The sequence below is a fragment of the Myotis brandtii genome, unplaced genomic scaffold (assembly GCF_000412655.1).
Source record: "Myotis brandtii unplaced genomic scaffold, ASM41265v1 scaffold186, whole genome shotgun sequence".
Taxonomy (NCBI): domain Eukaryota; kingdom Metazoa; phylum Chordata; class Mammalia; order Chiroptera; family Vespertilionidae; genus Myotis; species Myotis brandtii.
In genome coordinates, this window is record NW_005356905.1 from 2,835,673 (window position 1) to 2,850,132 (window position 14,460).

General features: G+C 37.8%; 1 protein-coding gene across 1 annotated transcript in view; it reads left to right on the forward strand.

The window, feature by feature from the left end:
- The window catches only part of PPM1L (protein phosphatase, Mg2+/Mn2+ dependent, 1L), a 241,047-nt gene that overhangs the window by 172,887 nt on the left and 53,700 nt on the right, over positions 1 to 14,460 (forward strand). The window contains exon 2 of the mRNA XM_005864127.2: positions 3,654 to 3,828. Within this exon, the coding sequence (XP_005864189.1) occupies positions 3,654 to 3,828 (175 nt within the window). The remainder of the gene's footprint in view (positions 1 to 3,653; positions 3,829 to 14,460) is intronic.

Here is a 14,460-nt window from a genome sequence, read left to right on the forward strand (position 1 = left end):
GGGGGGGGGGCCCCCCCCCCCCCCCAGTGCACAAATTTTTGTGCACCGGGCCTCTAGTTAATAGGTAGTAATACAAGAATAAATGTATTTCATGTACTCATAACTATAAACCTACTTCTGCCCCATCCTGTATTATTGTTTCTGAAATAGATTATAAGAATATGCAATTTAGGGTTTCAACTTCTAGAAGCTCTTATCATTGATTAGAGAACAGATGCCATCCTATATTTAAAATTTTTTTGCTTTATTTTTGAATTCTAGTGAAATTTTAAATTATTCTTTGTATTATATATTACTTTTGCAATAATTCCAAACTCAGTTAATATTACAGCCTGTATTTTTAATTGAGATATAATTGACATTATATTAGCTTGAGGTATACAACATAATGATTTGATATTTGCATATATAAAGAAATGATCACCATAATAAGTCTAGTCAACATCTATCACCACACATAGTTACATCTTGTGTGTGTGTGATGAGAACTGTTCATATCTGCTCTCTTAGCAACTATTAACTATACAATACAGTATTATTAACTATAGTCAGCATGCTGTACATTGTATCTTCAGTGCTTATTTTATAACTGGAAGTTTATGCCTTTTGACCCCTTCACCCATTTTGCAACCTCCCACCTGCCCCCATCCCCCACCTCTGGCAACCACCAATTGTTCTCTGTATCTATGAATTTGGTTTCTGGTTTGTTGGAGTTTTTTTCTTTTTTTAGATTCCACACATAAGTGAGATCATACGGTATTTGTGTGACAGCCTGGTTTTAAGCAAAGGTACGTGCTTGAGAATAAGGATTTAACTGCCATTTGAATACGTTTAGAGCATCACCTCAGTATAAAAGGTGATTTCTTGAAATATCTTGACAGAATCTAGTACTTTGCTAGAATTATTTCTTTCTGTTCTTCCAAAGAATCTTTCCCAATGGAAAGAACTCTATATATGGAGTTATACTATTTTAGAAATGAAATGCCAAACTATAACTTCAATATAGTAAAAAATATAAATCCTGTTTAAAGACCAATATCAGAGTTTCAAAAAAGTAGATCAGTGGACATAATTGGAAGGAAATGTGTGGTATGCTTTCAGTAACACAGAGCACACCAATATTTATAAAAATATGCATTGTAGAATTATTCATTATAGAATTACTTCCTGTGCCTCATAGATATTTCCAAGGGAAAAAAGACAGATGTTACACTGAATAGCAAGGTCATCTGAGTTTAAAAATAGTTATTTTGCAGTATGCCTCTTCCTTGTCCAGTATCAGGAGAAAATTGTCATTAAACTCTAGAATTAAATATATAGTGTTAACATGTTGAGTCCATTCACATTTTGTGAAATAACTTTATTTGTTCTGCAATAGGTGGCTAGCAGGTAAATTGAGCAATGTTTGGTGATATTTTAAAGTTGTAATTTCATCAACAACTTAATTAGGGGATATAAATATAAACCTGGAAATAAAAAGTATTGTATGCTATATTTGGCTACTCGAAGACTGAAAAATAACTTTCCAGTGGACTTTTCCTGGGAGGTCAGTTGTTTGTTCTGGCAAGTTTTTTTTCATCTTAAATTGTGCAACATTTAAAAGAAAAACTATGAAGGTTACAAAAATTATATTTTAAAGATAATTTTTTTTAATTACAGAAAATTTTTAAAATATGTTAAATTATATAGGTGTGCTGTTCCTTATTCTGGGCCCATCCCCCAGGGACAATTCTTTTTAACAGTTTCTTTTACTTCAGTTTCTAATGGGTATGCCTTCATTTATTTTATCAAATTCACAGCAAGGAGATGTTAAACTCTTGGCATTCTTAAGAAATATGTGTTAAGAATTTCAGTCTCTGATTCATACATGCCACTCTATCACTTATTTTCTTTCTTATAGTTCTGTTTGGTTGTGTTCTTGGCTGGAAGGGGGAAGAGTGTGCTATCTTCCCAGCCCCCCAGACGAATATATTAGAAACTTCAGGGAGGTCTTTGTCACAGTATACATGCCTTTCTTCCTACCTCCAAGGGAAGCATGCCTACTGGGTTGAAAATCATTGCATGTAATTTCAGATGTCCCTAGTTGGGAGTGCATTGTGAGATAGTGTAGAAGCAGAACAAAGTCAAGTTAAGAATAATATGTATATAAAGGCCGAGACATTTCAGTGGTGAACAGTTCTTTTTTTTCTGGCTAACAGATATCATTGTCTTAGATATTTTCTTTTTCCGTTTATCCCACTATTCCATTATCAGCTCGTGCAGAGGGCTCTCCGTTCTCTTCCCTTCACAAGAATTCCTGCGTGAGCATTAATGAGTAGAGAACAACAAAACAAAGTAGAGATATGGCTGGCATAGCATAGACTGTCTTCTGCTGAGACGAGTGACTGGCTTCTGCATTCTAGACAAGGGCAGTCATATTTATATCCAGTAAGATGATGGGGCCTTCAGAGTTCAGTGGGATAGTTGTTGAAACTTTGAGTACTAACTCCATGAATGACAAACTAAATCTATCATCTTTTAGACCTTTCAACCTGGTAGAAAACTCTTAGAGGTCTGTGATTCTGCCTATTTGAAGAGTCACCTTACCGGGCACAGTGGAGACTAAAAATGACAAGGACATGGTTGTCTAAAGGGTTAGTGCCACAGTACTTTTGAGTTCTCACTGCAGCACCTAATTCTAATGGGATGCCTTCATTTATTTTATCAAATTCACAGCAAGGAGATGTTAAACTCTTGGCATTCTTAAGAAATATGTGTTAAGAATTTCAGTCTCTGATTCATACATGCCACTCTATCACTTATTTTCTTTCTTATAGTTCTGTTTGGTTGTGTTCTTGGCTGGAAGGGGGAAGAGTGTGCTATCTTCCCAGCCCCCCAGACGAATATATTAGAAACTTCAGGGAGGTCTTTGTCACAGTATACATGCCTTTCTTCCTACCTCCAAGGGAAGCATGCCTACTGGGTTGAAAATCATTGCATGTAATTTCAGATGTCCCTAGTTGGGAGTGCATTGTGAGATAGTGTAGAAGCAGAACAAAGTCAAGTTAAGAATAATATGTATATAAAGGCCGAGACATTTCAGTGGTGAACAGTTCTTTTTTTTCTGGCTAACAGATATCATTGTCTTAGATATTTTCTTTTTCCGTTTATCCCACTATTCCATTATCAGCTCGTGCAGAGGGCTCTCCGTTCTCTTCCCTTCACAAGAATTCCTGCGTGAGCATTAATGAGTAGAGAACAACAAAACAAAGTAGAGATATGGCTGGCATAGCATAGACTGTCTTCTGCTGAGACGAGTGACTGGCTTCTGCATTCTAGACAAGGGCAGTCATATTTATATCCAGTAAGATTACTATGATGGGGCCTTCAGAGTTCAGTGGGATAGTTGAAACTTCGAGTACTAACTCCATGAATGACGAACTAAATCTATCATCTTTTAGACCTTTCAACCTGGTAGAAAACTCTTAGAGGTCTGTGATTCTGCCTATTTGAAGAGTCACCTTACTGGGCACAGTGGAGACTAAAAATGACAAGGACATGGTTGTCTAAAGGGTTAGTGCCACAGTACTTTTGAGTTCTCACTGCAGCACCTAAGACGAAGTGAAAAGGCTAAGATGAGACATACTAATTTTTTTTACCTGTTTTATTTGCAGACTGCAGCTGAATATGTAAAATCTCGACTCCCAGAGGCCCTTAAACAGCATCTACAGGACTACGAGAAAGACAAAGAAAATAGTGTTTTGTCTTATCAGACCATCCTTGAACAGCAGATTTTGTCGATTGACCGAGAAATGCTAGAAAAATTGACTGTATCCTATGATGAAGCAGGTATGTTGTCTTTCATACACACACAGTCACACGATTTTTTCTCCCTGCAGAAATTTCTTTATACATTGGTTAAATTTAGGCCCTTTTTCTGAGGTAGAAGATGAAGGACAAACTGGACCCAAAGTTAGATAGTATAGTTTTAGTATAAAAAATTTCATCAGGAGGTTCCTAAAAATGTCTCTTAAATATCAAATACCTTTTACAGTTTTGCTCTTTTTTTAAAAGGAAATTTCTGGTCTTTTATCAATCATGGACTCTTACTGATTTAATCTTTTGAAGTGTCACTTCAGTTTCAGATACCAGCTGAAAACTTTTGCATCTGATAATCCAAGAACTATTATTTGCTTCAAGTATTATTTTTTAATTTCAGAGAATTTCTTTTCTAAAGAGGTGCCATTTTTTCTTAAAGTTTCAAACTGAACTTGATTTTCTTTTTCTTTAACTCCTTATGTGAATCCTAGCTCCTCTTATCATACCAGATACTTTGGTTCTTTGCCTCCCATCAGCTCATCCTATCCAAGGGAGCTTATTATTGAAGGCATAGACAGACCTCGTTATAACACCATTTTTATTTATTACATGGTCTGTCCGCTAAAACCCAAATTTTAATGAAACCAGTGCAATATTACTTGGAATTATTAAAATATTTAATAAAATTAAACTTAGGAGAAATATCCTAATTAAAATGGCCGTACTGCCCACCCCCCAACAAAATGGAGAAGAAAGTGTAGGACAATAACGTTTCTAATAGTCAAATGTTGGTAGTATCAATCCCTATTACTAGGACCTTCTGTTTTTATTTCCACAAGGAAGTTGTTAGCATGCATCTCATTTTCTTTCTCCTGATCCTAAGCAGTCCCAGTGCTGATGTTCTTAACATTTGATTTCAAGCTTGAATAGCAAACAGAAGAGTAAATTAAAAAACAAACATTATGCTACACATGCCTAAACACTAATGCAATTTTTTTAGTTATTAAGCTGTCCCCATTTATATTCTGCCTTATTACCCCTTTGCCTCCCTCTCAGACAAGATTCACATTTCAAGCCTTGCCTAAGACATCTCTGCTCTCTCTGATTCTTCTTTACTTCATTAATTTTCCAGACACATTGGTTTCTTCTGCCTGCTGGGTGGTTAGATATTTGGTTACTGTGTTTGCCTTGTTTTTCACATTCTTGTCTTTGGAATTCTCATTCATCTCTTCTCTCACCCCTAATGGAGTAAAGGCTATGGTTGGCCCAATCAAAATAATATTTATAGCATCTCAGAGATCATGGAACTCATATACTTCACCTACTTCCTACCCCCATAATCATTTTATGATGAGAAAACGGAGACTCACAGACTTGCCTGCAGTGACGCAGTTACTTAGCTGTAGAGCTGGAACTCCAACCTCCTATTACAAATCAAGCCAGCCTTTCACCGCCTGAATGCAGGTTCTCATTCGTTCAGTAGGCATTTGTCCAATGCATAGTGATATACTAGGCAGGTGGAAGGAAGAGGGAAGAGTTTTGAAAAGGCAGAGAGGAATTAGAGATGTTGAAAACACTTTTTTTTTAGGTTATCCTCACTAAGGATATTTTTTTCATTGATTTTTAGAGAAAGTGAAGTGGAAGGAAAGGAGGCATGAGGAGAGAGGGATGGGGGAGAGGAGAGAGAAACATGTATGAGAGAGAGATGCTTCTATTGGTTGCTTCCCACACACTCCCTTACCTGGACTGGGAATCGAACCCACAACACACACCAGCAAGGCAGATTTGTTTAAAGTCTAGCTGGAGAGCTAAAACACACATATGACTTCTGATAAAAATTCCTGAGGATTTTGGGAATGAGTACACTCTATAGCAGTGATGGCGAACCTTTTGAGCTCGGCATGTCAGCATTTTGAAAAACCCTAACTTAACTCTGGTGCCGTGTCACATATAGAAATTTTTTGATATTTGCAACCATAGTAAAACAAAGATTTATATTTTTGATATTTACACCAGCAAGGCAGATTTGTTTAAAGTCTAGCTGGAGAGCTAAAACACACATATATGACTGCTGAATAAGAATTCCTGAGGATTTTGGGAATGAGTACACTCTATAGTATTCACAAGCTATTGGAGTTCAGTTCTTTAGGGGAGGACATTGGTTTAAACCCTGAAGGACGGTGAGTTCTAGTGTAATAGGTTCGCCATCACTGCTCTATAGTATTCACAAGCTATTGGAGTTCAATTCTTTAGGGGAGGACATTGGTTTAAACCCTGAAGGACAAATGATGAATTTGGGTTTGTGCAGATAAGAGAGATGCAGTCTTTGTGAGGAAGGGGCCTAAGTAGATACCAAGGTGAAAAAACTAAGGCCCATAGACCTGCTTACAGTAACACAGTTACTTAGCCGTAGAGCTGGGACTCCAACCTCCTTTTATAAATCAATCTGGGCTTTCACTGCCCTACTGCAACCAGCCACAACTTCCCACCATTGAATTTTTCTACTCACCTGCATGTTGTTGAGCAACTACTGGTCTGCAGAGGTGCTCTTGCACATGGCCTTTGGGAGCAAATGCTTTGGCACAGAATTAATGTATCAATAAACTTGCAGCATGAAACAGCGGAAATCACTACAGGATTGAGAGTAGGAAATCTGAATTCCAGGCTTTTCCTCTAGCTTAATGGTGACCTTTAGCAAATTAATGTCTTAGAGCCTCAGTTTCTTCATCTATAAATTTGGGCTAATAATATCTCACAGGGTTATTATGATAAGAAAGTATGTCACATTTGAGGAAGTCCTTAGAAATTATGTTAGAAATGCCACTCATGCCAAATGAGAACAGATTTATGATCTTTCTATCCCACAGACCAGTTTAAAGTACTCAGAGGTTTTTCTTGGCATGTCGTCTCTGGGGAGGCAGAGGCAAATTTTTAAAAATGATCTTCAGAAGCTTTGAGAAGTCAAGCAACATCTATGTTAAATCAGCCACTCCGGGCTCAGTTTGCCCTTGGTCGTTTCTGCATGAGGTCACACATTTGGTGGGGGCTGTGTATGTATGAGTCAGTGAAGGTCATTGTGTGTTGTAAAATCTAAACTGCCTTCTGCTGCACTACCCACATCTTAATGATTTTATTCAAAGAATGAGGAGAAGATATGAAAAGTCATTGCTATTAAAAAGAAAAATAGGTTATCATAATACAAAGGAGTCAGAAAATAGAATAGAAGGTATCTAATACCTTCAGATATAAACATCTTATATGAAGACATTCATTTGTTTCAACTGCTTACCTTCTTTCCAAGCTATCCCAGTTTTTACTTGTTCACATTCTTAATTCTGCTCTCCCAGTTTTAGGAAGTGATTAGTTATTAATTAGAAAATGCCCTTCTTTGTCTGTGGAGAGGTTAATTTGCCTTTCATGCTCATCCACTGATAAATCAGGCTGCGTGACAGTTACCGCATTTGTGGTTTCTAAACTTCTAAAAACCAGTTAATGAAAAATCCTTAGACACTTGTCTAAAACCATTGGCTCTGAACCTTTCCTCCCTCCTCTCTCTTCTGTCTTTCCCTCTCAGTTTCCTCCCTTCCCCATTAAACATATTTGCTCCCAAAGGCCATGTACAAGAGCACCTCTACTCTTCCACAGTTCAACTATCTAGAAACCTGACTTTCAGCAAAGAAATGGGAAGGAAGCAAAAGCCACCCTCTGCCATACTATGTCACAGAAACTTTAGATTCTCACCTGGAATCTACATATTTTCATTTTAAATCATTCTACCCTGTTAGATTATATTTTCCGATGTGATATTTTAAAAAATGCTTGTTCTGACATTGAGTAGAATGGTATAATAATAGAATAATAATTATCAGTAATCCTGTCATTGTAAACATTTGGTACGTTTCCCTCACTCTAAGCATTTTTGAAATGTTATTGATATCTAGCAGTTTTATATCCTACATTTTTAATTTAACACTATGACATAAGCTCTTCTTTATTTTATTAAAACCTCTTCATGTGATGATCATTTTAATGGCTACATAAGATCCTATTCTTTTAAAGTACTTTTTACTAACCATCCTCCTAGGTTGGACATTTGTGGTTTTGTTTTTGCGAGTAATGCTGCAATACATATGATGTGCATTTGTCTGCATTTCATATTACTCTAAAGAGCAGATTTTAGAAAACCACAGTTTAGAATTAGAATTAGAAGGTGGGGAAAGGAGATGATACTGGGAGCAGAGACCTGAGAGCAGCAAGGAATAAAAGCAAAGAGCAAATTCATAGAAATCTACAAAAAAACAGTTATCATATTCCCAGCATTGTGCTGCACTCTACATCAAGTTGGCATTCATAGACTCTGTAGTATATAGAGTTAACATCATTAATCTTCATAATGATGGCGTTGAGTCACAGAGAAAAGGTTTAATTATACTCTCTGTATAAAAATAGGAATTGTTTTAAAACAATTAATGGTTGTTTTAAAACCATTTTAGAAGGATTTTCATCCAAATGGTTTATTTTTAAGTTTTGATTATTACAGTGATTATTAAGTTTTGTGGTATAATTGAAAGAGGTCTTAGAACCAAAAGACCCAGATACTATTCCTAGCCCTGCTGCCAACCAGATATATGACCTTGATTAAGTCACTAAATCTCCGTAAACCCTGTTTTGCTATAAAACAAAGGAATGAACAGGATCTCATAGATGTCTTCCATTTCTAAAACTATGATTCTGGTCTCTTGGCAATGGAAAACTCAGGTGGCCATAGCTTCTGCAAGGTAGCATGTAGCTTCTTCTTGAACTTTCTGCTTGCTCCATCATCTTTCCCCTGTCTCTTCACACAGCCCATGTAATTTATACAATAATCAGGCTCAAAGACCACTATTCAATCTTTCTATTATTTGTCCAAGAAGATGCCCAGGCATACTTTTGTTGGTGGGATGGGAGCCAGGCAAAACTAGATTTTGAAAGAAGAGGCTCTGAACCATCATTCATGGGTCCTCATTAAGATAGCTTAGATATTTTTACTAGCATTTATTAGTGCTATAGAGTAAGAAAATATGGTTTGCAGTTGATCTATTAATATTTTTATTTCAAATCCAAGTTTATACATATTTCTATAGATTCAGCTTAGACACTAAGGGAAGCAGTGGCATGTGATCAAAATAGCATTTCCCACCACCTCAGAGAACATCATTAACCTAAATATTCATTGTTTGTCATAGGAAGCAAAAATATGAAGGGTTGAAATAGCAGGAGAGGGAATCTTTCCTTTCATTGTTTATTTTTGTGCTGGTATATTATTATTCATGTTTCTTTAAGTAATGTTAAATTGGTTTTTTAAAAATATGTTTTTATTGATGTGTTGTTGTTGTTTTAGAGAGAGAAAGAGGAAGGGAGAGGGAGAAAGACAGAGAGAACATTGATATGAGAGAGAAAAATGGATCAGCTGCCTCCCATATGCATCCTGACCAGGGATCAAGCCCTCAACCTAGGCATGTGCCCTGACCAGGAATCCAACTGATGACTTTTCAGTGCATGGAACGATGCTCAACCCACTTAGTCACACTGGCTGGGGCAAATTGTTTTTCATTTATTTTTAAGTTTGGGCATGAATAAATAACCTACATATTCCCTTGTTAAGGATAAAGTAATATGGCTTGCGATGCCTTGTGTTTGAAGGAATTGGGAGGAGAGTAGGCCCCTTTATTTGAGAGTGATAGTCTCTGTTGCACACTCAAGCACCCTCAGGCATGGGAAACGGCACTTTGGGAAAAGCTGAGTATACCTGTGGTGGGTGGATTGGCCAGTGGCGGTATCTTGTTGCCGGCCTCGAGACAGTTGCCTAAGTTTCAGCTTAGATCTTTTTCTCAGAGTTAAACCTAAGACCAGCGAGGATTTTATTTCTGCTCTTACTAGAAATCCACATAGCTTTCCAATGAGCACAATTTCCTACCATATAAAACGAGCACTTACAAGTAGAAAGTGAACCAGGCATTGCAGGTGAGGGAAGGAGAGGACTCAGCTGGCTGTTTATTGTGTTCATTTGGGCATCAGTTAAAGCTGGGGACCTACAAATCCATTTCCAAGTGTCAGGCAATCACACAACTTTCCCAGAGGAGGTGAGAAAGCAGCGACAGCATTCATTTTTCAGCCTCTGCTTTGTGATCCCCTGATGCAGCTCTACATTGGACATTCCTGAGAGCTAAGCCCAACCAAAGCTACCTGCCGGGAAGACACACCACATACTGTACTGTACTTTTTGGAGAAATAGCTTTTTTAGAGGGTGGGGGAATGTGCTCTAAGCAATTTAGAAAGTAGCTGGAGGGTTACCTCCTATTGAGCTTATTTTATTCTTCTTAAAATAGGTGGTACCTAAAAGTTCATCTACGATTTAATTGAGCCATTATTGTCAGAGTAATCAGTGATCTCCAAAGGAAAGCCATTTCCTGACATGGGGGGTGGGGGGGAATTGAACACACTTCAAGAAACCAAACTCAAGAAAAGAGATTGTGAATTATTTAGAGCCTTTTCAGGTTTGCCAAGAACATAAAAAATATAGTAAAAGGCATTTGCAGGAAGTTCTTCATTCTAACAAATAGAGTGAATTTCTCAGTAAGTTTCTCAAACAGGTCCTAAGGGAAGAGGTGGCACTAAGGTTTCTTTACTTTATACCTTCAATCAGGACCCGGTTTCTGATCTCAAAAGATATTCTTGCCAGAGGCTTGCTGATAGGATTTGGAAGGAAGAAAAAAACAGGGACCCAAAAGAAATTTAAAAAGGGAAATTGAGTACTGGTCATGCAACCTCTGACTCCAACTTCTGAATTTCTGTAAAAATATTACTGTATTATTTTTTCACTCTAAGAGTAGTATAGTACATTAAAAACATTTTTTTAAAGTATGGAAAAATAGAAAAGGAAAAGATAATCTCTATATTGTTACTGATGGGTAGAGTTCTTTGTCCCTACCTGTTGCTCATGGGAGTAGAATTCTTGGGATATCCCAAGAAAAATAATTTTCTGAGACTTGCATGAGAGACTGAATGATTTTTATTTGCATGGAATTAAATCCCTGAGTTTCCAGCGTCCCACTTCCCTTTGTCCTGCCAAGGAAGTAGTCCCATTTTGTCTTTAACGGGGCTACGATCAGAGCCAGTGTCCAGAGTTTCCTTTCCAAGTTGGAGCATAGTCAAATCCAGCACCAAGCTAGCTTAGTTTGTGTCCCCAGTTGCAGTCCATCAGTCCATGGTATGTGGGGTCCCCAGGGCCACTTGGCTATGGGAAACATGGGCAGGAACAAAGCCCAAGGAACCAGAGAGCTAAGGGAGCCATGAGCCTAGAGCTGAGAGAGCAAACTCCTCTTTTTGGAAGATTATGTAACCCAAATTTTTGCAGGCTTGCATTGGCTCCACCTCTTCTAGCCAATGATTTCTAGCACCTTGCTTGGATCACCCCAACTTTACTGTGCATGGGCCCATCTCCCCTTTATTGGCTCCCTTTCCACCAGTGTTTTGCAGGGAATGGGCTGGTGCTTCCCTGGGGAGTGCAAAGTTGCAGCTTCCTGGTGAAGCTTCCCAAATGGCCATGCGATGTCTGGCCTCCCCCTTTGCTCCTTTCCTATTATTAATAAGTAGCTAATACAACAGTATCACTATTACTTAAACATAACCACCATTTTTAGTATATTTACTTCTAGTCATTTTTCTCTGCTGGGTTTTAATTATTTCTACCCAAATTTTTATATCTTTTTTCATCAACATTGAAATATAATTATATTTCTCCATGCTCTTAGAAACTACTCATAAAAGTAATTCATAATGGCTGCATAATGTGGATATACCACCATTCCTATAAACCTTTAATATTTTCAACACGGTCCCTCTCTTTTATCCGTGTTTTAGTTCTCATCACCATGTAGAATCCCTGAATTTGGAGGTGTGTTTCTTATTTGTGAAAAGATGAGAATAGCAACTTGATTAGCATAAACATAATGAAGATGTTTGTAATACAGCTAGTTTTTAGTTATATAGCAGCGGGAACAGAGGACTTAAATAGGTAGTCAAAATCCACTTATAATCAGAGAACTTCTTCTGGCCAATAATATCAATCTTGTTAACCAAGCTGATTTGAATTTCTTACACTTCCCCTTTTGTATCATGGATTGAAGAAGCCAAAAGATAGGGAGTGGGGGAGTAGTAACTAAAAAAAGTGTCTTCTCATGTCTGGGGTCAGTTTCTGTATCTGTGGCGAGCCATTGAACCTCTCTGATTGGTTTCTTCAACTGTAAAATGAGGACATTGGATTAGATATTTTCTTAGGTCTCTTCCAGCGTTGACATTGTATGATTCTGTCTTCAGTTCACTTAGCATTCATTGGCTCATTCATTTATTCACTCTGTAAACATTAACTGAGCACCAATGAGCCAGGCACTGTGCCCTCCTCTGGGAACACTGGGATGACCATGTGGCCCTTCACTCCGTGTGTGTGTGTGTGTGTGTGTGTGTGTGTGTGTGTGTGTACTTCTCTGTGCATGTGCATGTGGTAGTGGGAGGCCAGGGAGAGAGACAGTGGTAGAAACAGGTGACTAGAGTAGAGAGGGATCGGTGCTGTGTTCAGAGGACAGTAGATACCCAGAGGAAGAAGGAATTAGGTTTAGGATAGAGAAAACAAAATAAATATACTTATTTATTTCTCTTAAATAAATCAGAAAATCATAAGAGAACCCATAAGTCTCTTGAACTGTTCATCTTGAACTTTAATTAATGCCCATTGCATTTTTAAAGGCAGGTTTATTGTAATGCTCTTTTCTTTCTTTCCTTCTGTAACTGTGCTTATATGACAGTGCCTTATACAGACTTATTCTTGCCCTCTGCTATAGCATCACCTTCCATATTCTAAGTGTTACTCTCCAAATAATATTAATTAGTTTACATTAGCTTATCTCAATGTTATCAGCATTGCCTGTTTCCTTATGAGATCTCCAATATTAAAAAAAAGAGAGAGATAATTCACGTTGAAGATTGTAAAAGTACTATGATGGGGAAAACACACTGATCCAAGTTTTGCAGTGAACAAAATAAAATTTAAAAATTTTTAAATTCTGGAAAGCACAGGCTAACACTGAGATTTTGAACCAGGAAGTGCCACCTCTGGTGATTAGCACATTCGACTGGAGCTGTTTATCTTTCGAATCAAGTTGTCATTGTTAGCCACAAGGGAAGTAATGTTACTACCTGCTCTAAAGTAGTGTTTGATTGCGATGGGCTGGAGAAAATGTGTGCACTTCAAAGAAAATAATTGTACCAGGTGGTCACAATTTAGAAGGCATTGACCAGCCAGCGACAGGATGCCGATGCTATCTGTATCTCTTTCTTTCTTTCTATTGGAATTTTGTAGCCAGGATTCTATAGACCTTGTTGGGATGCTCATAATAAATTTTAATGAGATCCAAGTTAGTGGTAAGACCTTCAATCTGTCGGGGAAAATAGGACAGTGTTTAAAGTGCCCGAATTCCTAATGTACTTCACTGTCCATTTGTATTAGTGAGAGGTAAGCAAAATGCATCCTCTGGCTGGCTTCCAGACCGGGAAGATCTGTGATCAGAGGCAGCTGGACTGCTGTTTAATATCATATCATAAGATGTTGAGTTTAGTCTTTGGAAGCTAATAGACACTGAAGTTTTGTCTGATAAATTGCCTCCTGAAAGGCACTGCTTGCAAGTCACCTTCTAGTGCCCAGAGGTGTTCTCTTTGTGTTTATTTCTGTAGTTAATGTCCTTGTCTCAAGGCTGTGTGTCTTAAGCCATGCTGATGAATCTGGTCACATGAAGAGTTTCTACAGTATGTGCCCTCAGGAGGCACCTGAATGTGTGAAGTTCTGCAGTCAATCCAAGGGAACTGTAAGCTGACTACACAGAAAAAACTAGGAAAAACACTGTTCATTCACACAAACATTTACTGCACCGGGTTCTGGCTGGGTGCTGAGAGTCTAAGAAATGGAAAAGGACGGCTGTGTTAGAAGCCTTCTCCCTTTGAATTTATTGCTAATCTTTCCTGTGGTCTCTATAAATCTGTCTTCTAAGTTCTGCTTCAAAATCACACTCTTAACTGGCTTCTTTTTCACCTGAGCCTGGCTTTCCATTCCTCTGATCTCAGTCTTTCTCATTCAAGGAAGTAGCAAAATTACATTTTTTGTTATTTACATTCTACTTGCTTCCTGAAAGTTTGATTTACCATACATCCAATAATAATGTTACAATAAAAATAGAGAATCAAATCCACAAAAAGAGAAGTAAGCAAGTATGCTAACCATGAAGGATAGACAAAATAAAACAAATTTTCACTAGAGACGACTTCTCTTCTGGTATTAAGTTTATGGGGACTTTTTCACAAGGTACCTTGTATACGGGGCATTAAACATGATCTCCACCTGAGTTCCCTGAAAGCAGAACCTGAAATGAAAAGCTAGTTAATTCAGGAATATGAAGTAAGGGGCCTTGGTTGTGAAACAGGAAAAAGGGAAAAGAGAAACAAGGGGGAGAAACCAAGATGGTGGCATAGGTAAACACCGGAGATTGCTGCCTCGCACAACCACTTCAAAAATACAACTAAAAGACATAACGGGCATCATCCAGAACCACAGGAAGGCTGGCTGAGTGGAAT